The 24,467-nt window shown below is 54.5% G+C and overlaps 2 protein-coding genes across 10 annotated transcripts; one reads left to right on the top strand and one right to left on the bottom strand.

Annotated features, from left to right (window-relative positions):
- Positions 1–1,153: 1,153 nt before the first annotated feature.
- On the top strand, positions 1,154–21,323 carry CCDC78 (coiled-coil domain containing 78). Of its 9 annotated transcripts, none has more exons than XM_074552758.1 (16): positions 1,172–1,322; positions 1,636–1,758; positions 1,927–2,013; positions 2,212–2,412; positions 7,083–7,226; positions 7,304–7,357; positions 7,977–8,065; positions 9,728–9,788; positions 10,166–10,291; positions 11,142–11,353; positions 12,102–12,273; positions 14,444–14,487; positions 16,595–16,661; positions 18,075–18,175; positions 19,752–19,878; positions 19,976–21,323. In XM_074552758.1, the coding sequence occupies exons 1-16, from the start codon at positions 1,290–1,292 to the stop codon at positions 19,979–19,981; spliced, it is 1,647 nt and encodes a 548-aa protein (XP_074408859.1). In that variant the 5' UTR covers positions 1,172–1,289; the 3' UTR covers positions 19,982–21,323. The 9 variants fall into 9 exon arrangements, 8 of the variants coding, with proteins under 8 accessions (XP_074408864.1, XP_074408863.1, XP_074408859.1 ...); XM_074552759.1 differs by having other exon boundaries at positions 1,184–1,325; positions 1,633–1,758; positions 18,075–18,134; XM_074552757.1 differs by having other exon boundaries at positions 1,186–1,325; positions 1,633–1,758; positions 7,307–7,357.
- On the bottom strand, positions 20,642–23,890 carry ANTKMT (adenine nucleotide translocase lysine methyltransferase). Its single transcript, XM_074552764.1, has 5 exons — positions 23,549–23,890; positions 23,059–23,163; positions 22,218–22,358; positions 21,671–21,721; positions 20,642–21,131 (listed from the first exon to the last, which is right to left on the bottom strand). Exons 1-5 carry the CDS (start codon positions 23,873–23,875, stop codon positions 20,943–20,945), a joined length of 813 nt encoding a protein of 270 aa, XP_074408865.1. The 5' UTR covers positions 23,876–23,890; the 3' UTR covers positions 20,642–20,942.
- Positions 23,891–24,467: the final 577 nt, after the last annotated feature.

Here is a 24,467-nt window from a genome sequence, read left to right as displayed (position 1 = left end):
CCTCTGCCCACCTTCACTGAGGGTCTGGGGGCTCCCCCAGCAGCCTGGCACAGGTGAGGAGCTCTGCTTGTCATGGATGGCCCCTCTCCCTCCCATCTGCTGAGCTCTGACAGATCCTGAGGAGTTATTCAGAGCTCTGGGCTTTTTTGAACATTATATTGTCAAAGCTTTTTTTCTGTGGGAGACAGATTCTTACCTAAACTCACCCACTCTCCAGAAATAGCAGCAATAATAAGCCTGAAACGAGGAGATTAAGAGCTGGAATTCATTTTAGCATCATGGAAGAGTTTTGAGTTGGAAGGGCCCCCTGAAGGTCTCCCAGCCCATCTGATTTCACCCTTTTCAAGGTTTTCCATGTTATCCTCTCCGGTTACCCTCACTCAGACCCTGGAGATTCTCCAAACACTTTTGCTGTGGGATTTGTCCCATTCCAGCCTGGCAGGTCCCAGTTTGGAGGCAGCAGCAGCCCCCAGAGCAGCACAGCCCAGATTTGGCTCTGTCTGGGATGATCCAGGCTGGTTTCAGTGCAATCTTTGCTTTGAAACCTCTTTTCCCACACAGCAGCTCTGATGTGAAGGGTGGGTTGGGAAAGGTCTTTGCTGACCCAGAGCTCAGAGATCCTGGGGCCTGAGGTGGCACGGGAGGTTCAAGGAGTGCAGGGATGCAGGGGGAGTGCCCAGGTCTGTGCAGCAGGTCAGAAAGAGGCACACTGGTGTTATCTTTTTATACTAAAAACTACATAAACAATATTTACAATAACTTCCCAATACCTCCCACCTATGTTAGACAGTGAGCTTCTTCTACCTTAAACCAATCCAAAAGTGCCACCATCACCCAGAAGATGGAGGACAAGAAGAAGAAGAAGGACAGGACATGCCCATATTCCTCCATCTTTCCCCCTCAACCCCCGTTCTAAAAACTCCAAAAATCTATTTTTCACCCCATGACAAACTAACTATCATTCTACTTAGACTTTCATGGCTTGCAGATCCTCATATAAGGTTGGTAATTTTTTCCATGGGTTAAAATCAAAGTCACGGGTGCCTTGGGCTCTGTGCCAAGGTCTCTGAGCCCCCTGGCAGGGGTTTGAGCCATCCAGGGCAGTCAGAGGGATGTCCTGAATTCCAACACCCAGGGTGGCTGGAAGGTTTGGAGCCACCTTAAAATGCAGGTGGGAGCCTCTGGTAACCAGAGTTGGTAGCAACAGTGCTGCACCTCCTTGGAGATCCTTCCTTGGCTCCTCAGCCACTGCCTGCCCAGCCCTGAGCACAGCCCTGGCCTCTGAGCACATGGATCTTGGAATTACTGCAGAGAATGAGAGTGTGAGTATCCTGACAGAGCACCTTGCTGCCCAAAAATCCAGCTGTGAACGTCTGCAGCCCCTCCCCAGCCCGTGGAACCAGCACTCTGCCAAGGAAATCCTCCCCACAGGGGAGAAATGGCTGCTGGGGCCTGGCTGGGATCTGTCCAGGCTCTGAGAAGCTGGATGGAAAGGGTTGGGATCTGTCAGGCTCTGAGAAGCTGGATGGAAAGGGTTGGGATCTGTCCAGGCTCTGAAAAGCTGGATGGGCAGGGGTGGGATGGGCAGGGGGAGAGGAGGGCCCAGCTGGAGCTGCTCTGTGCCCCCGGGTGCAGCTGGAGGACAGGAACCAGGAGGGGCAGCAGCCTGGAGACCCACAGGAGGAGATGGGGGAACTGCCTGGCTCCAGCATGGACTTCCCAGCCAGGATGGTCCTGAGTGAGGAGGAAAAACTGAAGGTAAAACTTTGGGAGCTGGAGGGAACTGAGCTGTGATGGCCACTGGATGCACAGTGGGAAATCTGGGAGGAATTCCTGATTCCTCCTTCTGTGGGGGCTGTGTTGTGCTCAAACACCACACTGGCCTCAGAACTCATCCATGGCCTTCACTGCCTTTGTGCCTCCCAGATTTCCAAGGACCTGGTGGATCTCCAGATCGAGACAAACAGGATGAAGGAGCGTTATGAGACAGAGAACTTCCAGCTGAAAACCATGGTACCACTTTGGGAACAGCCCCTTCCAGCCCTGCCAGCCCTTCCCCAGCTCTGCAGCCCCCAGCACACCCCTGTGCCCTGCTGGCATCTCCTCCCGGCTTGAGAGGGAGCTGAATCCCCCAGATCCCGAGGAATTCCCGTGAAATCCGCACTGGTTTGGGGCTGGCGGTGCTGCCCTGACCCTGCTGTCCCTGTGCAGATGCAGGAGCTGGAGAGGCGGGTGCGGGAGCTGGAGCAGGGCCGGGATTCGCTGCGGGAGGAGCGGGATTCCCTTCGGGAGGAGCGGGATTCCCTCCGGGAGCGCCTGCAGGGCCTGGAGAGCAGCCGGCAGGAGCTGGGGCAGGAGTTCATCATCCTCAAGAGCAACTACCTGGCCCTGGGCAGGGAGCTGGACAAGGAGGTGAGGAGGCTGCAGGGGTCATCCCACAGCTCATCCCAGGGGTTATCCCACAGTTCCAGCTCCACATCACCTTCCCTGGCTGCAGGAGCCTTGCTTGGCTTTCATTTGTGCAGCTCCATCACAGCTCAGGTCTAGAGAGGTTTCTTATGCAATTGTACCAAGGTTCTTGTTGAGGGATCTCTTAAATGTCACCAAGTCCAAAAGAACCATCCAGTGCCACCCCTGCCATGGCAGGGACACCTCCCACTGTCCCAGGCTGCTCCCAGCCCTGCCCAGCCTGGCCTTGGGCACTGCCAGGGATCCAGGGTGGGCACCCTGTGCCAGGGCCTGCCCACCCTCACAGGGAACAATTCCCAATTCCCAATATCCCATCCATGCCTGCCCTCTGGCAGTGGGAGCCATTCCCTGTGTCCTGTCCCTCCATCCCTTGTCCCCAGTCCCTCTGCAGCTCTCCTGGAGCCCCTTCAGGCCCTGGCAGGGGCTCTGAGGTGTCCCTGGAGCTTCTCCTCTGCAGGTGAGCACCCCCAGCTCTGCCAGCCTGGCTCCAGAGGGGCTCCAGCCCTTGGGGCATCTCCGTGGGCTCCCCTGGACTCTCTGCAGCAGCTCCGGGTCCTGCTGCTGTTGTTCCCCAGGGCTGGGGCAGCTCTGCAGGTGGGGTCTCACCTGAGGGGGCAGAGGGGCAGAATCCCCCCCTCCTGCTGCCCAGGGGGGCCCAGCCCAGCCCAGGGGGGGCTCAGGGTCCCAGCACACCCAGGACATGTCCAGGCTCTGAGCTGTGACACGGCACAGCCTGGGCTGGGGATTGTCCCTGGGGTTTGATGTGACCCAGCTCCTCCTCACAGGGCCTGCAGGCCTGCCCTGGTAATGGGGACAGGGATGGGGACAGGGCTGGGGACAGGGCTGGGGACAGGGCTGGGGACAGGGATGGGGATGGGATGGGCTGGGGACAGGGCTGGGGACAGGAGTGGGGACAGAGCTGGGGACAGGGATGAGGGCAGGGATGGGGACAGAGCTGGGGACAGGGATGGGGACAGGATTAGGGACAGGGATGGGGACAGGAATGGGGACAGGCTGGGGACAGGGCTGGGGACAGGGATGGGCACTGGAGTGGGGACAGAGCTGGGGACAGGGATGGGGACAGGCTGGGGACAGAGCTGGGGACAGGGATGGGGACAGGAATAGGGACAGGGATGAGGACAGGAATGGGGATAGGAATGGGGACAGGAAAGGGGACAGAGTTGAGGATAGAACTGGGAACAGGGATGGGGACAGGAATAGGGACAGGGATGAGGACAGGAATAGAGACAGGGATGGGAACAGGAATGGGGACAGAGTTGAGGATAGAACTGGGGACAGGGATGGGGACAAGGATGAAGACAGGACCTGGGATAGGGCATCGCTGCCCCGCCCGTGCCGTCCTTCCCGTTCCCCGGCGCTGCCCGGGGGTCACGGCGGGGCTGCGGGGCCGCTCCCCCGGCGCTGCCAGCCCCCTTTGTTTCCCTTTTTTCTGCTTGGCTTGCGCAGCCCGCACGTGAACGGATTGGAGCCGCTCTCATTGCGGCCGGCGGGAAGGGGCCCGGCAGCTTTCAGGTCGGAAAGTTTATAAAAACCCCGAATTCAAGCAAGTTCCTAACGGTTCCTTAAGGGACAGACACCTTCCCACTGCCTGCTCGCTCAGCAAGGATTAACCGGAGGTTTTGGACCCAGATTTGTGTATTTCTGTGGCTACTTCAATAGCCCTTCCTCTGTCCCCTCCTCTCCCCCCTGCCGCTTCTGCTGTTTTTGAACGGATGGAATGAGTGACACGATGCTGCTCCCTCCCTCCCCCAGCAGCGTTGCTGCCGCAGCTCAGTGACCTGGTTTTCCATGCAGGATGTGCGGCAGGAATGCTGCCCGGCTCCAGTGTCCACATAGGCTGTGGCAGAGCAAGGCCCTGATCACCCTTGGGCAGGCAGCGTTTGTCTCCCAGGAGCTGGGAACCGGGGATTTCTCCCAGCTCAGCTCCTGCAGGGGGGGATCCCAGCCCGCGATCCCGCCGCAGCGCAGGGAGGAGCGGCTCAGCCAGCAGCGCTCTCGGCTGCCTCTCGTCCCCAAGGGGGTGCAATGTGTTTGTCAAAACCGGCGTTTTCAGGCAGCTGACGTCTCTAAATGATGGGTTTAGCGGGTTGGAGGCGATAACACACGGTTTTCACATGGATCCTGGGGTGGCACAGAGGTGAAAGCACGTGGATTCAGTGCCAGAGAGCATCCTGAGGAACCGTAGAGTCAAGGAATGCTTTGGGGTGGAAGGAATTTAAACCAACCCCACCTGATTCCAGCCCGTGCTGTGACCGTGTTCACAGGGTTGTTAGGACGAGGGAAGAGATGAACATCTAACTCCATGTTTCAGAAGGCTTGATTTATTATTTTATTATATATATTACATTAAAACTATACTAAAAGAATAGAATCAGAAGGCTGGCTAAGAATAGAATAGCAAAGAATGATAACAAAGCTTTGTGGCTGGGACTCTCTGTCCAAGCCAGCTGACTGTGATTGGCCATTAATTACAAGCAACCACATGAGACCAATCCCAGATGCACCTGTTGCATTCCACAGCAGCAGATAATCATTGTTTACTGTTTACATTGTTCCTGAGGCCTTTCAGCTTCTCAGGAGGAAAAATCCCAAGGAAAGGATTTTCCATAAAAGTTGTGTGTGACACCTGCCACGGGACACCTTCCCCAGAGCAGGCTGCTCCGAGTGCTGAAGCAGGGCCTGAAGCCAGAGGTGAATTCCTTGGATGTCCTCCATGTGCCGAGGAGTTTACTCCAGTTCCTTGGCTCCAGCTCCCAAAAATCCCTGCCTGAAGCCAGCGAGGCTCCAGCTTGGCAGCCTGGCACTTGTCGGGACATGGGCCTCTTGCTCATTATTTTCCCAGTGCGGACTTTCCCAAAGGAAACGGGAACAGCAGCCTGCGGTTCTGCCCCCTCCCCTTCCCCGGCGCTCCTCTGGGGCAGACAATGAGCCCTTTACACATTCCCAATTACAAGTGCTACTTGTGACCTTGCCAATATGTTGTCATGGCTGCTGGGCGCAGGAGCGGCTCGGAGCTCATTGACGGCCCCGGGGCCGGGAGCAGCCGCAGCCCGGGCTTGTGGCGGCTCCTTTGTGCGGGGATCCCGCAGGACCGGCCCGGGAAGGGCTCCCGGAGATGCCGGGCAGGCACTCGGGCCTGTTCCTCACTCGCTGTAAATTCTTCCTTTTCAAGGCTCTGACCTTCCCTCGCTCCCCGTTTCCTTCTCCTTTTGTGCCCCGGGCTCGGCGCAGCCCCCGAGGGGACCCAAACGCGCTCTGGGTTTTCCCTGGAGCCGCGCCAGGCTCGGGAGCTCGGGAAAGGCCGCGGAGCCCAACTCAAACCGGGCACTGCCCCTTTTTCTTTTGGCTAAACCGGTCTCTGTGACCCCTGCGATCAAACTGTCAGGGTGACAGCTGCAGATGGATCGTTGGGAGCCGGGAACAAGCGGAGCTGTCTGTGCCGAGCTGTCAGGTCTCACAGCTGTATATCTCACCTCTTTGTCAGCTCCTTTCTCCCCGCTCTCCCCCAGCCCGCCCCGCGCTATCTTTTGATAAGCTATTCTCTCCACGCATGACTCAGATGACCTCTGCCTCCCATCCTCCGATTCACTGCCATGGTAACAATTACTCAAGCTTGTCCCCAGCCATAAACCCCATCAGAGCTTTGTTATCTACACAGAAACCCTCCCGGGAGACATGAATTCCCCCAGTGTTCCCTCCAGATCACCTGGAACGGAGCTTCCCTCGTTCACATCCTCTTTATCTTCTGGAAATGTGTCACTCCACAGCAGCAGCACTCTGAAACACTGCCCACACCGGCTGTGGGCTGGGGAGAAATCCCATCCAACTGGGAATGTGTCATCTGCAGGGATGGATGGATGGATGGATGGATGGATGGATGGATGGATGGATGGATGGATGGATGGATGGATGGATGGATGGATGAGGGAGGGAGGGAGGGAGGGAGGGATGGATGGATGGATGGATGATGGATGGATGGATGGATGGATGGATGGATGGATGGATGGATGGATGAGGGAGGGATGGATGGATGGATGGATGGATGGATGGATGGATGGATGGATGGATGGATGAGGGAGGGATGGATGGATGGATGGATGAGGGAGGGATGGATGGATGGATGGATGGATGGATGGATGGATGGATGGATGGATGAGGGAGGGATGGATGGATGGATGGAGAAGACTTGTCTCTTCTCCTTGTGCTGTGGAGCCCAGCACTGCTCAAAGCTGCTCCATGGGGAAGGACACCCCTGAAGGGTTGGGAAGCTGAACAGAGGGTGCAGGGTGGGGGTGAGGAGGGAGCTGGAGGCTGCAGAGGTGGTGGCAGAGCTGTGCCAGGGCTGGCTCAGGGGTCTGGGCTTCAGTGTGGGATGTGCAGAGGGATAACACTCCATGGGAATAACCTTGCTGCCTGGAGTGCATTTCCACGAGAAGCAGAAAACCACTGTGGACATGGGAGACAGAACCAAAATTCAAACTTGATTTGGGGAGGGCAGAGGGTGCCTGCCTGGAGCACACAGCAGGAGCAGCAGGGATGTGCTGATCAGAGGGGGATTTCAGAAGTTCTCTCCTTCTTGTTTGACCTTGCAGGTGCTGAGGAATGAGGAGCTGACCCAGGAGCTGCTCAGCCTGGCCAAGGAGAGCAGCCTCCCCCCTGGCCTGGCCCATCCCTCCTCCCCGGGGCTGGGAAGAGGCAGAGCAGCAGGACAGCCCCGCTCTGCTCACAGGGGCAAGGTGAGGGACTCTCTGCCCTTCCACCAGCCCCTCAGAGAACAGGGATCCACCAGGCCCCTTCTTGTCTCTCCCCAAAGCAGCCTGAGGACGCAGCTGCCCCTGAGCACGAGCAGCAGGAGCTGGAAAGAAACGTGAGTGTGTGCAGGGGTCTGCTGCAGGAAGCAGAGGGGGATGGATTCCAACCCTGGCTGGCACCTCCTGCTGCTAACTTGAGTTTTGTGGATCAGCTGATGCCTTGATTCATTTTAAATCCTTTTTTTAAACCCTGCAGTTACAAAACGAGACAGGAATAGCTGCAGATGTGCAGGCAGAGCTGGGGAGGGCAGAGGTGATTCCCTGGGTCCGTGCCCTGGCAGGGGAACACAGGCAGCAGCTTAGAAGCCACCAAATGCAGAGGAGAAATTTTTCCTCTTCTTTTTCACACTTGAGAAATCTGGGGGTGATGAAGCACCCAAAACTGAGCTCACAGAGATGGTCCCTGCCTCCTCCCCATCTGCAGCCCTTGCAGAACCAGCCTGGGCTCCTCCACCAGCTCCTGCTGGAATCTGGCTCTCAACGTGAGAGCCACACATGTGCCCCTGCACGTGCCCTGGCTGGCAGCAAACTCCACTCCTGCCCCTCCCAGCCACACCAGGCCCTCCCCCAGCATGGCACTGCCCGGCTGGACAAGGGCTCAGCTCCAGCTTCTCCCCACTTTGTCCTCTCTTCACTCAGCCTTCTGCCTCATCTTCCTCTTCGTTTGTCCCTCAGTTGCCTGGAAACCAGGATCACATAAAAGCAGAGCTGGAAAAGCTGAAGAAAAGGCACGAGGAGCAGCAGCAGAAGCTGGAGGAGCGAGTGTGAGTGTCCCTGTGCTTGGCCAGGTGTTTGTGGGACTGGATGTGACCCATGGAACAGGAGGGGAGGCAGCCTGCCTTTGGGGGTACAGGAAAGGAATGAGGCCTGGAAGGAAAACCTGATGGTTTCAAGGCTCTTCAGAGTTGTCAGGTGAAAGTTGGTGATGTTCAGGGACACCTTGAAAATCCACTCTCTGTGACACACAGCAAATGTCTGACATCCCAGAGATTAATGCAGCCCAGCCCTTGCCATCACCTTGGCTTTTCCATCACCTTGGAATGGGGTTGATGTCCCAGGAAAGGCTGCCCTGTGACCGTGTTCGCAGGGGTTCTTGGACGAGGGAAGAGATGAGGATCTGACTCCATGTTTCAGAAGGCTGATTTATTATTTTATGATATATATTACATTAAAACTATACCAAAAGAATAGAAGAAAGGATTTCATCAGAAGGCTGGCTAAGAATTGAAAAAGAGTGATAACAAAGGTTTGTGGCTCGGGCTCTGTGTCCAAGCCAGCTGGACTGTGATTGGCCATTAGAAACAACCACATGAGATCAATCACAGATGCACCTGTTGCATTCCACAGCAGCAGATAATCAATGTTTACACTTTGTTCCTGAGGCCTCTCAGCTTCTCAGGAGGAAAAATCCTAAGGAAAGGATTTTTCATAAAAGATGTCTGTGACACTGCCCCATCAGGAATGCTGCAGGACTCGACCCTCTGAACTGTGCAGGGTGTTCATCCTCACTGGGGACAGGTTTTGTGGCACTGCTTTATGCACATTTGGAGACTGGCAGCTGCTGCTGGAAGATTTCTGTCATTACAAAGTGATTTTCTTCCCAAAGCTGCCAGTGTTGGACCTATGGGGAATCACAGAACCCCAGAATGGGTTGGGTTGGAAGGGACCCTATAGCCCATCTCCCTTGCCATGGCAGGGACACCTTCCACTATCAAGGGTTGTTCCAAGCCCCATCCAGCCTGGCCTTGGGATGGGATGGAGAATATGAAAAACGCCAATCACTTGTTTTTAGAATTTTAGAAGTTTAATAGTAATAAAATGTTTAAAAAATAGTAACACAATTAGAGTAATAATAATTTGGACAATTTGAATTAGGACAATATGAGACAACAAATACAAAGCGTTATGGATGTCCAGGTATCTCTTTCTGGGCAGCATAAGCCTGAAAAAGGACACACATTAACAGAGGATTAACCCTTATAAACAACAGCCTGTTGCATATTCATACACCTCATACATGATGCATAAATTTCATTTAAATAAAGGATTCTGTCTGGTCATCATCAACTTCTTCCTCTGAATCCTGACAGCGCCTTCGAGGTGGGAAGAAGTTTGTTTCTTCTGATAAGAGAGCAATAAATACTTTTTCTCTGGAAGATTCAGGTGTCCTGAGGCTGCTATCTCCCTGCCAGTCCTTTCTTTAAAAAAATATCCTACATAGCACCGTTTCTATTTTAACAATTTTTATAACCCAAAACTATATTTACCACAGTACTTAAGAGAATTAACCCAGCATCACTTTCTAACACAACACATACAATATTCATTTGAATATTTGCAAAAAAGCCAACCATAAAATACATGCATTTTTCACAGAGAAGGAGTTAGAGCAGTTCAGTAACGCCGTTCTCCCGCTGTGTGTGCAGGCTGGCGCTGGGGCAGGAGCTGCAGGAGGCGAAGGGAGCGGCCGGGGCCGAGCACTCAGCGGTGAGCAGGGATGCAGCCCCACAGCATCCCCCGGGCTGGGGCGCCCCAATCCCGGCCCCCCAGCTCCTCTCCCTCCGCAGGGAGCTGGGCACACCGAGCTCCTCCCGTGCAGGTTCCCCCTGCACGTGGTGGAAGCGCTGCCTGCAGAGCCTGTGGGAGGAATTTTGCTCGCTGGTTTTTCAGAAAGAGTTGGTGGCATCACCGGGGTGCGGGGTGGCAAATGACAGAAAGTGGCAGGGGAATGGGGATTATAAATATTTCCAGTGGGTTCCTCTGAAAAGCCGGGAGCTTCCCAGCTCTAGTGAAGGCAGATAGCTGGGAATGAAGGCCCTCAGCCCTTAGGAGGTGTCTCAGCAGGGTTTCTGTGTCTGTGCCAGGTGCTGCTCTCGGCCCAGGCCCGGCTGCGCGAGGTGGAGGCGGAGAACGCGCGGCTGCAGCTGCAGCTGAAGGAGCTGAACGAGGAGTATCGGTGCCGGCTGGCACAGTGCCTGGGGGACCTGGCTGTGGGTACCCCCGGGAGGGGCACAGAGCCATCGGTGCCGGCTGGCACAGTGCCTGGGGGACCTGGCTGTGGGTACCCCCACCCGGGAGGGGCTCAGAGCCATCCTCAGTGGGGAGAGAGCCACAAAGATCATGGATTCCAACTCCCAGCCCTGCAGAGACACCCCAACAATCCCACCCTGGGCATCCCTGTCCAAGCTCTCCTGGAGCTCTGGCAGCCTCAGGGCTGTGCCCATTCCCTGGGGGGCCTGGGCAGTGCCAGCACCCTCTGGGGGAAGAACCTTTCCTGATATCCAACCTAAATCTCCCCTGACACAGCCCCAGTTGTTCCCTCAGGTGTCTCCATACTGGCACACTCCTCTTGTAGGCTGCAGCCAATAAATTAGAGTAAATACATAAGGAAAGGGGTTTTGAAATCCCTGTAATCTGAGAAAACTCCCAGCAGAAGCTCACAGATAATTTTATGTGGCCATACAGGAAATCTGGATGGGGGAGCTGCCACGGAACCATGGAATGGGTTGGAAGGGACTTTAAAGCCCATCCAGTGCCACTCCTAGCCATGGGCAGGGACACCTTCCACTAGAGAGTGTGACTCCATGCCCTGTCCAAGGGTTGGGTTGGAAGGGACCCTAAAGCCCAACTCCCTTGCCATGGACAGGGACACCTCCCACTATCCCAGGTTGTTCCAAGCCTGGCCTTGGGCACTGCCAGGGATCCAGGGGCAGCCCCAGCTGCTCTGGGCACCCTGTGCCAGGGCCTGCCCACCCTGCCAGGGAACAATTCCTTGCCCCTATCCCCTCTAACCCAGTGGGAAGCCATTCCCCCTGGATTTCCCTCTCTGTGCATTTACAGAACTACATGGACAGCAAACCCAGCAGCGTGCCAGGACACAGCAAAGCCCCAGCTGACCACGCTGCCATGCAGAGCTTTGTGGACAGCATGCTCAGGGACATCCAGGCCTCCTACAGGCGCCGGGAGGAGCAGCTGGCCCGGGCAGCCCGGGGCTACAGGAAACGCCTGAAGGAGCTGGCCAAGAAACACGAGAACCTGCTCATTGCCTATGGGTAAACCCCAGCATCTCCTCCTCCTCCTCAGGTCCAGCTGGAACAGCCCCACAGCAGCCAATCCTGCCCTGGCAGGAGGCAGGCAGGGCTCCCAGGTGGAGCAGAGGGTCTGGGATGCACATTTATCCCCCTGCTCTTGGTAATCTAGAATGTACATTTATCCCCCTGCTCCTGAATGCACATTGATCCCCCTGCTCTTGAATGCACATTGATCCCCCTGCTCCTGGTAATCTAGAATGTACATTTATCCCCCTGCTCCTGGTAATCTGAAATGCACATTTATCCCCTGCTCCTGAATGCACACTGATCCCCCTGCTCTTGAATGCACATTGATCCCCCTGCTCCTGGCAATCCAGCACCAAGCTGCCTCCAGCTGCACGTCAGGGTGCTCTGGACCCCGTGGAGCTGCTTTGCACATATGTTCCTCCCACTCCCAACGCAGGGTGAGAGATTGAGCCCACGGTGGATGGTGTGGAAAGGCAGAGGTACCACAAATAGCTCCACCTCCCAGCCCGTCCCTGCAGCGCTCGCAGCGCTCTCGGCAGCTTGGGCTGTGGGAAGCAGCAGAAATACCCGTGGTAGAAAAGCCACAAATAGCTCTGGGACAAGCTCCCCTCAGAAACTCTCCCACTTTCCCTTTGCAGGTGGCCAGAGCCAGCGGGTCCCAGTGAGCGGCACCCCAGGAGCAGCGGAGCTCTGGTGGTGTCACCCAGGGGGACAGGCAGACAGTGACCCTGTGCTGTTTCAGGCTGCAGCGGGAGCAGATCCGCGCCCTGGGCAGCACTGCCATGGACGGTGGCCCTGCCGAGCTCCACCTGACCATCACTGACCCCGAGCTGCTGGCAAACAGCTCCCGGGAGCTGCACGGCCTGCGCCAGCACAAGGCACGGCTGGAGCTGCAGCTGCAGGAGCTGCAGCAGGTAGGGAGGGAGCTGGGAACAGTGCATGAGCCCCTTCCCTGAGGCATTTGTAGCATTGGTTAGCTTGGAAAAACCTTCTCAGGGCATTTGTAGGATTGGTTAGGTTGGAAAAGCCCTCTCAGATCACCAAGGCCAACTGTTCCCTGTGACCGTGTTCACAGGGGTCTCAGGTTGAGGGAAGAGAGGAGGATCTGACTCCATGTTTCAGAAGGCTGATTTATTATTTTATGATATATATTACATTAAAACTATACTAAAACAATAGAAGAAAATATTTCCTCAGAAAGCTAGGTAAGAATAGAATAAGAAAGAATGATAATAAAAGCTTGTGGCTCAGACTCTCTGTCTGAGCCAGCTGACTGTGATTGGCCATTAATCAGAAACAACCACATGAGACCAATCACAGATGCACCTGTTGCATCCCACAGCAGCAGATAACCATTGTTTACATTTTGTTCCGGAGGCCTCTCAGCTTCTCAGGAGAAAAATCCTAAAGAAAGCATTTTTCAGAAAAAGATGTCCACGAGAGTTCCCCCAGCACTGCCAAGGCCACCACTAAGCTGTGTCCCCAAGTGCCACATCCATGCTCTCCCTGAGGGTTTGCTATGCCTGGGCCACAGGCAGGGGACACAACAGTCACCTCCATGTGACAGAATCATGGAATCATGCAATGGGTTGGGTTGGAAGGGGCCTTAAAGCTCCTCTTCTTCCACCCCTGTGTTGTGACTCCACAAAGGGGGGATCAATGCCACACTCAGGATTACTATTTGTGGTATTTGCAGGAGGTTTTAGGACTAGGTGAAAGATGAGAATTTGATTCTATGTTTTTTGAAGGGTGATTTCTTATTTTATGTTATTATATTATATTAAAGAATACTACTATATATTATATTATATATATCATTTTATATATATGGTATTATATGTGCTAATATATGTTATAATATATTAACATTATATATTAATATTATATATTATATATTATATATTATATATTAATATTATATATTATATATTATATATTATATATTATATTATATATTTATAAAATAATGTATAAATATATATTTATATTAAAATTATATAAAAATTATATATAATACATTATATGAATATATAATATAGATTTTAATATATTATAATTTATTATATTATATTAATACTTAAATATATATTAGCATAGTATATATTAATATATACTATATATATTACATTTAGTATATGTTAGTAGATATATACACTAATTTATATTATATTATATTATATTAATTATATTATATTATATTATATTATATTATATTATATTATATTATATTATATTATATTATTACTGAAACTATACTAAAGAATAGAGAAAGATACAGACAGAAGGTTTAACAAGAATGATAATGAAAGCCCGTGACTCTTCAGAGCTTTGACATAGCTGGCTGTGATTGGTCATTAATTAAAACAATTCACATGTTGGATAAACAATCTTTAGACTACATTTTAGAGTAGTAAACACAGGAGAAGCTGAGGCTTCCCAGTTTTCCAGTAGAAAATCCTGGGTAAAGAGGATTTTTCAGGAAATATGATAGTGACACCACCCCTGCCATGGCAGGGACACCTTCCACTATCCCAGGTGGATCCAGGGCCTGTCCAACCTGGCCTTGGGCACTGCCAGGAACGGGTAAATGTCCTCCCACTGGGCAAATGTGGGCCTTGATTTGCACAGGATGCATTTATTTAGAAATTCAGAGGAGGGGAGGCCTGAAACCTTCAGACTGTACAACCCTTGGTTTCCTTGGCGAGGCACTGGTGGCTGTGGGAGTGCTGGATATCTTGTGCCACTTCCAAGGGCACAGAGAAGAGGGATAGTGTCATTTTACATGTGCAGACAGTGACAGGACAAAGGGAATGGATTTAACTGACAGAGGAGAGATTTAGGTTGGATGTTAGGAAGGAATTCCTCCCTGTGAGGGTGGGCAGGCCCTGGCACAGGGTGCCCACCCTGGATCCCTGGCAGTGCCCAAGGCCAGGCTGGGCAGGGCTGGAGCAGCCTGGGACAGTGGGAGGTGTCCCTGCCATGGCAGGGGTGGCACTGGGTGGGCTTTAAGGTCTTGATGATGGCAGGATCTGGGATTGCAATGGGTCCATGTTCACAGGAATTCTGCTCTTCCTTTGCCTCCAGAGAAGCCTGAAAGGAGCCTCTGCCCTCGCAGCGCCTCCGGAGCAGTAAGTGCTGTTTCTGCCTTGGGATATCTGCCATTCCACGTTCCCATGGATGTGTGGGTTGAGGGATCCTGATTGCCTGTCTGGAGGCAGCAATAGGCAGGGAAGGGAGCTGCTGGGGCTGCTCTGGGAAGAGGAGGCAGCTGTCCCCTCTCCTGCAGGAAGAGCCTTGGTCACTGGGCCTGGATCCAAGAAAGCTCTTAAGCACATATTTGATTTAATCATGTTTTTAGCCCCACTGGCCTCTTTGAAAGCCAAAGTTAAGCACATGCCCAAGTGCTTTGGTGGATTACAACCTGAGAAAGGCCTGTGAGACACCACCAATTTGGGATGGCCCTGTTTTTTTCCTCCTTCCCAGTGCAGGAGTTGGGCTGGAATCCTTTGGTGCCACCGTGCTGACACCGCCCTGGCCTCCCAATAAACCCTGAAATTCCTAAATTTTGATGGGTCTCTTCCCCTGCTCCATTATCCTGCTAAAACTCAACCAGCTATAGAGGGCTGGAACAAAGCACAGGAGAAACCTGAGCTGGGGTTTCCAGCCCTTTAGAAGACGTGGTCACCTAGAAAACATGTCAGATATTCCATTAGCTGGATGCCAGCACTGAGGAGTGGGTGAGTGCCAGAGCCCCTGGGCTCTGGAGAGGTGTCTTGAGCCCCAACCAGGCTCTGCCATGTGTTCCACACTGAAAATAGCAGTGTTCATGAGGAAATGCAGCAATTTGGGCAGGCACCACAGGAGCAGGGCATGCAAGGTCCAGAACCTGAATTTCAGTGATGCATCTCATCATTTGGTGTTTATTTTAACTGCCATGAGACCCCACACGCTCCAAATTCTGCTGGGTTAATTTGTGTGTATTGCACATTACAGAAATGTGTACAAATCACCAATGTGCCTTGAGCTGTTTGATTTTCCACCATCACTCTCATTCCATGGCTATGACAATGGGAAGATGCCAGCAGCTCACATCCCAGGCAGCAGACACAGAACTCAATGTTACAACTCACTTTAAAAGTTTTCTGACCAATCACACAAAGCAAAAGCACACTGACAGTAGTTCTATCCAACCACTATATGCACAGTTAAAACAATGCTTGCTTATTTCAAATACAATACCTGCTTGTGAGCCTTAAAACACAATGCACAGAACTCCATTATTAAGCTTCCAACTTCCTAACATCTCACTAGATAAACTTTTCTGCAGCTTAGGGAGTTATTCTAGACAAGCATTAATACACAGACCATTGTTCTGTTTGTCCTTGCTTTTCTACTTTTTAAATAATTTTTCTGCTGACCAATCTCATGGCTGCTGCTCAGCTCTAATCACAGTTCTGCTCTCTCTGAGGCTGCCTTTTGCAGCTTCCCCAAACCCCTCTGATTTTGTGGATTCCCACAGTGTGCTGTTACCTGGCTCCTCCAGCTGGAGATGGGAGCTCTGGTGTTCCCCCAGCCCCAATTCCCAGTGTTCCCCCAGCCCCAATTCCCACAGCCTCTCACGTTCGCAGAGCCCAGGCTGGGCTTGGGAGCAGCTGTTGGGGAAATTAATCCACAAACTCCAGAGGTTTATGTCCAAAAAGGAGCCATAGGAATCCTTTTTTAGCTTTATTTGAATAAAGGAAGAGGCCATGGGGCATTCCCTGGGATCTCTCTGATTTTTGGAGGACTCAGGCTCCTTTTTATCCTAATTTCCTGGCTGCATTTCTCTTCTCTCTTTCCCCATATCTTTTTTACAAAAAAAAAAAAAAGCGCAAAAATACTCCCAAATATTAAAATGGCATCTACAGAAAATGACTCTGTAACATCAGCCACATCTGTATCAGAACAATATTTCCACTCAACAGATTTTCTATATATGTAACCAGTGCCTTTATTAATAAGTAATAACATGCAAATAACTGAAAACTGCTCATATACCTAAAATGGTCAGTTTGGATGTATGGCTGTAGATGTAGATGTGAGTTTATGCATTTATGTGTGTGTATGTATGTCTGCATTCATGGAGACACATATATATTTATGTATCTGTATGTGTGACCTGTGTGGAGCTGTGTGGTCCCTGCAGGGGCTGGATTTGGTGTCTGGGCATGATCCATGTGAGCTTTTCTCTGGCAGGCAGCTGGATGAGGAGGGCTGGGCAGAGATCAGGAGGAAGCTCCGGGAATTCACACTCAACACCCAGGTGAAGGCTGGAAGAGCCACTGAAGGCCAGGCTGATGTCTCACCCCCAGGCAGGGATGTGCTGCCTCAGCCCTGCCCTGGGACTGCTCCAGCCTGAGGGGGAAACTTCCATGGAGTCACAGAAATCCTGAATGGGAAGGGAAGGGACCCCGGACCCCCAGGATAACCCAGCCCAGCCCCTGGCCCTGCTCAGACACCCCAACAATCCCACCCTGGGCCCCCCTGGAGCAGTGTCCAAACCCTCCTGGAGCCCTGGCAGCCCCGGGGCCGTGCCCATTCCCATTGGGGATCACTCTCCATGGTGCCTTGCTGTGGCCTCAGCCCTCCCAGCTGGTGCTGTCTCCAGGCTAATTTACTGTCCCTGCTCCTAAAGCAAGGAGAGCAGCCCCTTGGCACTCCTGCCCACGTTTCAGAACAACCTTTTGGCATCTCTGGAATAAACTGGGGCTGATTGCTGCCCTGTGCTGGCACTGCTGGGACATCTGCAGTCCTGAGGGCAGTTCTGGCCCCCTCATGACAAGACAGACATGGAGGGGCTGGAGGGTGTCCAGGGAAGGGAACAGGGCTGGGAAGGGGCTGGAGCACCAGGAGGGGCTGGGAAGGGGCTCAGCCTGGAGAAAAGGAGGCTCAGGGGGGACCGTGTGGCTCTGCACAGCTCCTGACAGGAGGGGACAGCAGAGGGGTTGGGCTCTGCTCCCAGGGAACAGCGACTGGAGGAGAGGGAATGGCCCCAAGCTGTGCCAGGGGAGGGTCAGGTTGGACATAGTGAAATTTCCTTCATGGAAAGGGTGGTCAGGCCCTGGCCCAGCTGCCCAGGGCAATGGTGGGGTCATCACCCCTGAAGGGATTTATAGGACATGTGGATGTGGCACTTGGGGACACGGATCAGTGATGGCCTTGGCAGTGCCAGGTTAACACCTGGATCCACGTGAATTCCTACACAATTCCACGATTTTTTGATTCTATTTGACCTGGTTCAAGTCTAGGCTGAATCTGAATCAGCTTCCCAGGCTGGTTCCTGCTGGCTGCAGGGATATTCCCTTCCATGTCCTGGATATTCCCTTCCATGTGCTGCCTTTCCCTGTACACAGCAACCTGAGGGAGTGCTCCAACATTCCTTGGGGATGCAAAGTTCATTCTTTGGGGGTGTAAAGTTCATTCCCTGGGGGTGTAAAGTTCATTCCCTGGGGGTGTAAAGCTTGTTTCTTGAGAGTGTAAAGCTCCACACCTGCACGGGGCCTGCCTCTGTGGCCAAAAGAAGGGAGAAATCATGGCAGAGAGGTTGGAGTGATGGGGAAGTGGTCGGAAGGTCGGACTCACACAGCAGAGAGAGGCTGAGCAGCATCATTGCCATGGCAGTTATCTCTTTTTTTCTCTTTTTTGCCATGTTTTCTCCATGTTGTGTGCCCTGCAGGAGGAGCTGGAGCAGCAGAGGAGCCAGCTGCTGACCCGGGCTGTGGTGGCAGAGGAGCAGGTGCTGGAGCTGCAGGGCTACATCGACCAGCACCTTGCCAGGTGACAGGGGGGGACAGCCCTCTCCAGGCTTGTGCCAGTGCTGGCCCGTGCCCACTGCTGGCCCTGCCACAGCACTGCCCATGTCCCACTGCTCCTGCAGCTGTGCAGGCAGCTGCCACCCCCTCTTGTGCCACAGGGCAGCAGGACAGAAGGACAGACACTCCCCACACACCACAGGTGTCCATCCTGTAAGCTCGCCCATCCTTGGGAGGAATCACAATCATGGAAAGGGTTGGAAGTGACACAAATGTTCATCCAGTGCCACCTCTGCCATGGCAGGGACACCTCCCACTGTCCCAGGCTGCTCCCAGCCCTGCCCAGCCTGGCCTTGGGCACTGCCAGGGATCCAGGATGGGCACCCTGTGCCAGGGCCTGCCCACCCTCCCAGGGAACAATTCCCAATTCCCAATATCCCATCCATCCCTGCCCTCTGGCAGTGTGAAGCCATTCCCCATGCCCTGTCACTTTATGCCATTGTCCAAAGTCCCTCTCCCACTCTTTTGGCGCCCCTTTAAGCACTGGAAGGCACTCTAAAGGTTTCCCTGCAACCTTCATAGGAACCTAAAACCCAAAGCTGAACCTAAAGCCTAAAACCTTCAGAGTTCTTTTATTCCCAGGTTGTAACCTCAGTCCTCCCAGCTGCCCCTGGTCTGTGCTCCCCTTCCCTGGCCCATCCTGCCCTGGAGCAGGGAGAGCAGCAGGGAGGGACAGGACCAGCAGGGCAGGGGTGGCAGGGCACGATCCCCCTGCTCCTGGGCTGGGTCAGGCTCTGCCCCTGCCTGGCACAGCCCATGAACACCTTTTCCTTGGGCGAGGCTGCGGGATCTGGGTGCCAGGTCAGCCCCTGGCATGGCTCATTGCCCAGGGAGCAGTGTGGGGGTGCCAGTTGTGGGTTTCTCTGAGTCTGGACTGAAGGCACTTGAGATAGTAATTCATGTTTGGACTCAGGTATTTATTATTTCTTATCATTAAAACAGTTTCACTACTGTGAGTTCAGCAACAAGGCACAAAATGGCCAACAATCTCTTGGTACAAGGACTCTTAAGACTAAACTATCCAGTTAAGAGCTGACACCTGGATTATTTTCCCTTTTAACCCAATATCTGATCCCACAGAGCCCACAATGCAGACTTTTCTGCCCAATTACAAAATGCCACCCAAACCCATGAAGAAGGAAGAAGGAGCATGAAGAAGAAACCCAGGACAACACCCTGTGCCCTCCATCTTGCTTCCATCCGCAACACACTAAAAATCCCAAAACCTCAATTTCTCACCAAGTGACACACCTACACTACTCTCTATAATCTATTTTACATTTCTGTGGATTCTAGTTTATCTTGAAGTCTGGGAAAATTTCTCCATGGATGAGGGTCAAAGTCAGTGCTCCCCTGGGGGTCAGGGCACCCCAGAGCAGACAGAGAAATATTCCCTGTGGTGTCCTGGGCTTCCACATGTGTGGTGAAAGCGGCACTTCCATGCTACTCATGGTGGCAGTGGCACTTCCACACTGCCCATTGTGAGTGGTGGCAGTGGCACTTCCATGCTGCTCATGGTGACAGTGGCACCTCCACTGCAGGTACAAGCAGGAGATCCTGCGCCTGAGGAAGGCAGAGGGCAGCGAGGTGCCCCCAGTGCCCCGTGCCAGCAGTGCCAGCCAGGAGCCAGAGCAGCCCCAGCCTTGGGAACAGCCCACTGCAGGGAAGGTCTGTGCCCCATGGAGTGCCAGGCATGGATCCTGCTCAGGCTGGGAGTGGGAACAGCCAGAGAAACCTCGTGGGTGTTTCTGCTCTGAATTCACAGGACTGAAATGAGACCAGACAGCGGCGGCTGGGCTGTGCCCTGCAGGAATTCTGCTCCTCCCTGAGCACCCCTGGGACACAGGCAGGGATCCCAGGCAGCTCTGCACTGCTGGGCTGCAGGGACAGCTTCCTGCTCCTGATGGAATATTTTCCCTGGATGAGACCTGGACCTGGACCAAGGGCTGCTCCTGCCTTGCTCCCCTCACCTGAGACAGAGCCAGGCTGGCTCAGACCAGGATTTGTTCTGGGCTTGGACAAAGGGATGAGCTGCTCTTTTACTGGGAGAGTGGGGAAAGGGTGCCCAGAGCAGCTGTGGCTGCCCCTGGATCCCTGGCAGTGCCCAAGGCCAGGCTGGGCAGGGCTGGGAGCAGCCTGGGACAGTGGAAGGTGTCCCTGCCCATGGCATGGGGAGGAACAAGAGCAGCTTCAAGGTCCCTTCAAGATCCCTTCCAACCCAGCCCATTCCATGCTTCTGTGCTTCTGTGGTGGGAAAACCCCATTTTCCCCTGTGCTTGAGTGGAAAATGGAATATTAGACTGATGAGCAGGGCCAAACTGATCCTGCATGCAGGTGAGCTGGAAAGGATGGCAGAGCAAAGCCAGGAGCAGCAGCTGCTCCAACTCCAGGACCATCCAGCAGCTCAAAGACGAAGCAAAAACCTCAGAGGAACAATCAATCAAAACTTTATTTTTAAAACTTCAATTGAAATAAAGCAGCAATTGTCTAAAAAGAGGCACTGGAGTTTCATCCCTTAAATCCTGCGTTAACCCCAGGATTTCCAGGTTTGATTTTCTCCTCTCTTGCTTTGCTCACACTCTGGAAAATGAAGATCTGCCAACCTGCAAGTCCCCAGGAGAAATGCTGGCCAAGCACTTCTGTCCTGAGCTGAGCCAAGGGCTGGAGTGGCACTGACGCTTAATGCCAGGCTTAAGGAGGCTGCTGTTAAACCAGGCTTAACGAGGCTGGGCTCAGCCCTGGCTTTGCTGGGCCCTGTCCTGCACTTCCCTCCGCACCTCCTTGATGTCATAGGCCCAGACCTGGTCCAGGCCCTGGCCCAGGGTGCAGCTGGGGCTCCAGGAGGGGAAGGGGTAGCGGCCGGCCACCACCCGCGCGTCGTCGGGCAGTTCTGCCAGGAGCTTGGTGGCCAAGGGAGGCTTCTGGGGAGAGAGACACAGCCAGGGACAGGAGGTGGCATTAGGACACGGTCACACAGTGGCAGAGCCACCAGGGATCCTCTGGGACATCTACCCTTCAAAGCAGAGGGCCGGTACTGGCCCGGGGTAAGGCTGGGACTTGGAGCAACAGCACAAGAGGAACAGCCTCAAGTGGCACCAGGGGAAGTTCAGGTTGGATATTGGGAAAATTTCCTCCCTGAAAGGGCTGTCAGGCACTGGCACAGCTGCCCAGGGCAGTGGTGGGGTCACCTTTCCTGCAGGGCTTTAACATGGATGTGGCACTTGGGGATGTGGCTCAGTGCTGGAGGAACTGCAGGACTTCAACCCAGAGGGATTTTCCAACCTCCATCATTCCATAAATCCAAATTTGTGCAGCACCAAACCACTCAGCCACAGGGATGCCCACCTGGCCTTATTCTACCCCCTATTCCACCCATTCCACCCTTATTTAACCTCTGTTTCCCAAGACAAGCCCCCTGGAGCTGGCCCAGAAGGACTCAGGGTGTGAGGGGCTGACTCACCACGCTGGGGGCCAGGAACACGATCACGTTATGGCAGTCAGAGAGATTCACCTTAAAAGAGAAGGAAAAGGGGAATAACGAGCAGCAGGCAGAGCAGGAACAGCTGCTTGAGCGTCCAAACCTTGTGGGTGATCTTTGGAACTTTGCAGGGATCAAAGATGCCACAAAAGGTGTGGGCTGGGGAAGTGTGGGTGTGAAAGCAGCACGTCTTGGGAAACACCTGCCTCCAGCACCTCCCAGACCCACATTCCCTGATGGATTCTCTCTGCTCAGGCTGCAGATACCTCAGGGCAGCCTGAGAAGCTCATCCCTGCAGGTGAGCCTGTCAGCAGCACCCAGACCTCTCCTCAGAGCTGCTCCATGCAGCAGAACTGGCCACGGGCTGCTGCCCCAGCTGGCATTCCCGGCAAAGGAGGATGGATTTCCACCTCCCGGGAGCAGTGTGAGATGGAGAAGGAGCAAGCAGCCATCAGCAAATCCATCCTGGAGATGCAAACAGAGCTCTGGCCCTGCCCTGAGCACCCCCAGACCCTCGGGATGCTGTTACCTTCCACAGATCCTTTTTCAGGAAGGAGACCTTGCCGTGGTAGCCAGCCCTCCAGGCACGGTAGTTGGCCAGGCACAGCAGCCAGGGGTTGAGCTCATAGCCCAGGGCTGGCCTCAGCCCCTGCTTGTAAGCTTCGAGCACCTGCACAGGAGAGAGGGAGGGCTGAAAGCCAAAGCAGCTCAGTGCTGAGTGTGGGGCAGGATTTGGGAGGGCAGGGGCTGCTGCCCAGCTGCACCCACCCCATCCTGCTGGCTCACAGGCAGGGTGACCTTGGAGCTCAGCACCACTCATGCCCTCACTGCCACCCTGCTCCCTGCATGCATTTTATAGGGCTGCCAAAGACCCCCCATTGGCCATCTAGAGCCACCCTGGAGCACCTAGGGCTGCCTAGAACTACCTGGGGCTGTCCAGAGCCACCTAGGACAGTGCTGGGTCACCAAGGACTACCAAGGACAGTCTAGGACCACCTAGGACAGTCTAGGACTATTTAGGACAGTCTAGGACCACCTAGGACAGTCTAGGGACATTCAGGACAGTCTAGAACCACCTAGGACAGCCTAGGGCCACCTAGGACAGCCTAGGGACACCTAGGAGAGTCTAGGAACACCTGGGACAGCCTAGGACCATTTAGGACAGTCTAGGGACACCTAGGGACACCCATGACAATTGAGAACCACCTACAGATGTCTAAGACCATCAAGGACGCTCTGGGATCACCAAGGATGGTCCTTGCCACCCAGAAGCCAGGCACAAACCCGGCAGCAGCAGGGTGGGAGTGTCTCCTCCACCCTCCCTGCCCTTGGCCCACCCCGGACACCTCAATTTCCCCCAGGACCCTTACCAGCCGTCCATCTCCGGATCCCAGATCCACGGTCTTGCCGGCACGGCCCTGCAGCAGCGCCAGGGTGTTGGCAACCTGCCGCGGGCTGGAGGGCTGGTACGGCACCTGCGGGGGCACAGCGGGTCAGGGGGGCCGGGATCGGTGTCCTGGGGGTTTGGGGTGCCGGTACCGGCAGGCACAGGGGGTCAGGGGGACAGGCCTCGGGATCAGGGGGCCGGTACCGGCAGGCACAGGGGGTCAGGGGGACAGGCCTCGGGATCAGGGGGCCGGTACCCGCAGGCACAGGGGTATCGGGGTGCCGGTACCTGCAGGCACAGGGGATCGGGGTATTGGGGTGCCGGTATCTGCAGGCACAGCAGGTCAGGGGTGCCGGTACCGGCAGGCACAGCGGGTCAGGGGGGCAGGCCTCAGGATCAGGGTGCCGGTACTTGCAGGCACAGGGGATCGGGGTGCCGGTACCTGCAGGCACAGGGGTTCGGGGTGCCGGTACCTGCAGGCGCAGCGGGACGCGGCGGAAGCCCGGCATCAGCAGCACGGCCCAGGTTGCCCACACGGCCGCCCCGCTGGCCGCCGCCAGAGCCAGCAGCCCCCGGCCGCCCAGCGCCGCCCCGGGACGGGCCCAGCTCGGCTCGCCCGGCTCGCCCGGATCCCAGCCCGGATCCATGGCCGGCTCCATGGCCGGCTTCATGGCCACCGGAAGGGGAGGGCAGCACGGCCGGTTGCCTTCCGCCGGGACACCGGGGACGCGGGAGGGACACGGGCACGGGGAATCCGCGCTGCCCCCGCCCCGGGGCTGCGGAGGGACACAGCCGGGCATGGAGTGTGCGGGTGTGCACGGGGGTGTGAGTGATTGTGTGTGTGTGTGTGTGTGTGTGTGATAACAGCTGTGTGTGTGATGACAGCTGTGCGTGTGAGTGTATGTGATAACAGCTCTTTGTGTGTGATAACAACTCTGTGTGTGTGTATCAACAGTTGTGTGTGTGTGTGTGTGTTTGTGCAGAGCTGGTTTTGCTCCAGGGCAGTTCTGCACGGTTGTTGTGCACACGTTTGTGTGGAGCTGTGAGTGGTGAATGGCTGTGCACTGCTCTGTGTGGTGTGTGTGTGTGCAGGCTCTGTATGGCTGTCGTGTGCAGGGGTGTGCTGCTGTGTGCTGTGCACGATGAGCACGTGTGTGTACTGTGAACAGCTCTGTGCGTTGTGCACAGCTTGTGTGGATGTGCAGTTGTGTGAGCTGTGAGTGATTGCAGCTCTGTGTGTGTTGTGCACAGTTTGTGTGGATGTTTGCACAGACGTGCAGTTGTGTGGGGCTGTGAGTGATTCCAGCCGTGTGTGTGCAGCTGTGTGTGACTGAGCACACTGTGTGCAGCGGTGAATCGTGGTTCAGCTGTGCACAGCCAGTTGTGCATGGC

This window comes from Zonotrichia albicollis, chromosome 16, assembly GCF_047830755.1.
Source record: "Zonotrichia albicollis isolate bZonAlb1 chromosome 16, bZonAlb1.hap1, whole genome shotgun sequence".
Lineage (NCBI taxonomy): Eukaryota > Metazoa > Chordata > Aves > Passeriformes > Passerellidae > Zonotrichia > Zonotrichia albicollis.
Note: the sequence above shows the minus strand (reverse complement) of the source record. Positions and strands in the feature narration are given on the sequence as shown.

What these genes read in the sequence shown, in the direction of transcription:
- ANTKMT (XM_074552764.1), bottom strand. Translation starts at nt 23,875, where the DNA reads ATGCCCGGCTGTGTCCCTCCGCAGCCCCGGGGCGGGGGCAGCGCGGAT. An exon ending in GATCCGGAGATGGACGGCTG is followed by an intron (nt 22,359 to 23,058) that starts GTAAGGGTCCTG and finishes TCTCCTGTGCAG; the next exon opens with GTGCTCGAAGCTTACAAGCA. An exon ending in TGTTCCTGGCCCCCAGCGTG is followed by an intron (nt 21,132 to 21,670) that starts GTGAGTCAGCCC and finishes CTCTCTCCCCAG; the next exon opens with AAGCCTCCCTTGGCCACCAA.
- CCDC78 (XM_074552756.1), top strand. Translation starts at nt 1,290, where the DNA reads ATGGATCTTGGAATTACTGCAGAGAATGAGAGTGTG. An exon ending in CTGCAGAGAATGAGAGTGTG is followed by an intron (nt 1,326 to 1,632) that starts AGTATCCTGACA and finishes TGCCCCCGGGTG; the next exon opens with CAGCTGGAGGACAGGAACCA. An exon ending in GCTCTGCTCACAGGGGCAAG is followed by an intron (nt 7,227 to 7,303) that starts GTGAGGGACTCT and finishes CTCTCCCCAAAG; the next exon opens with CAGCCTGAGGACGCAGCTGC.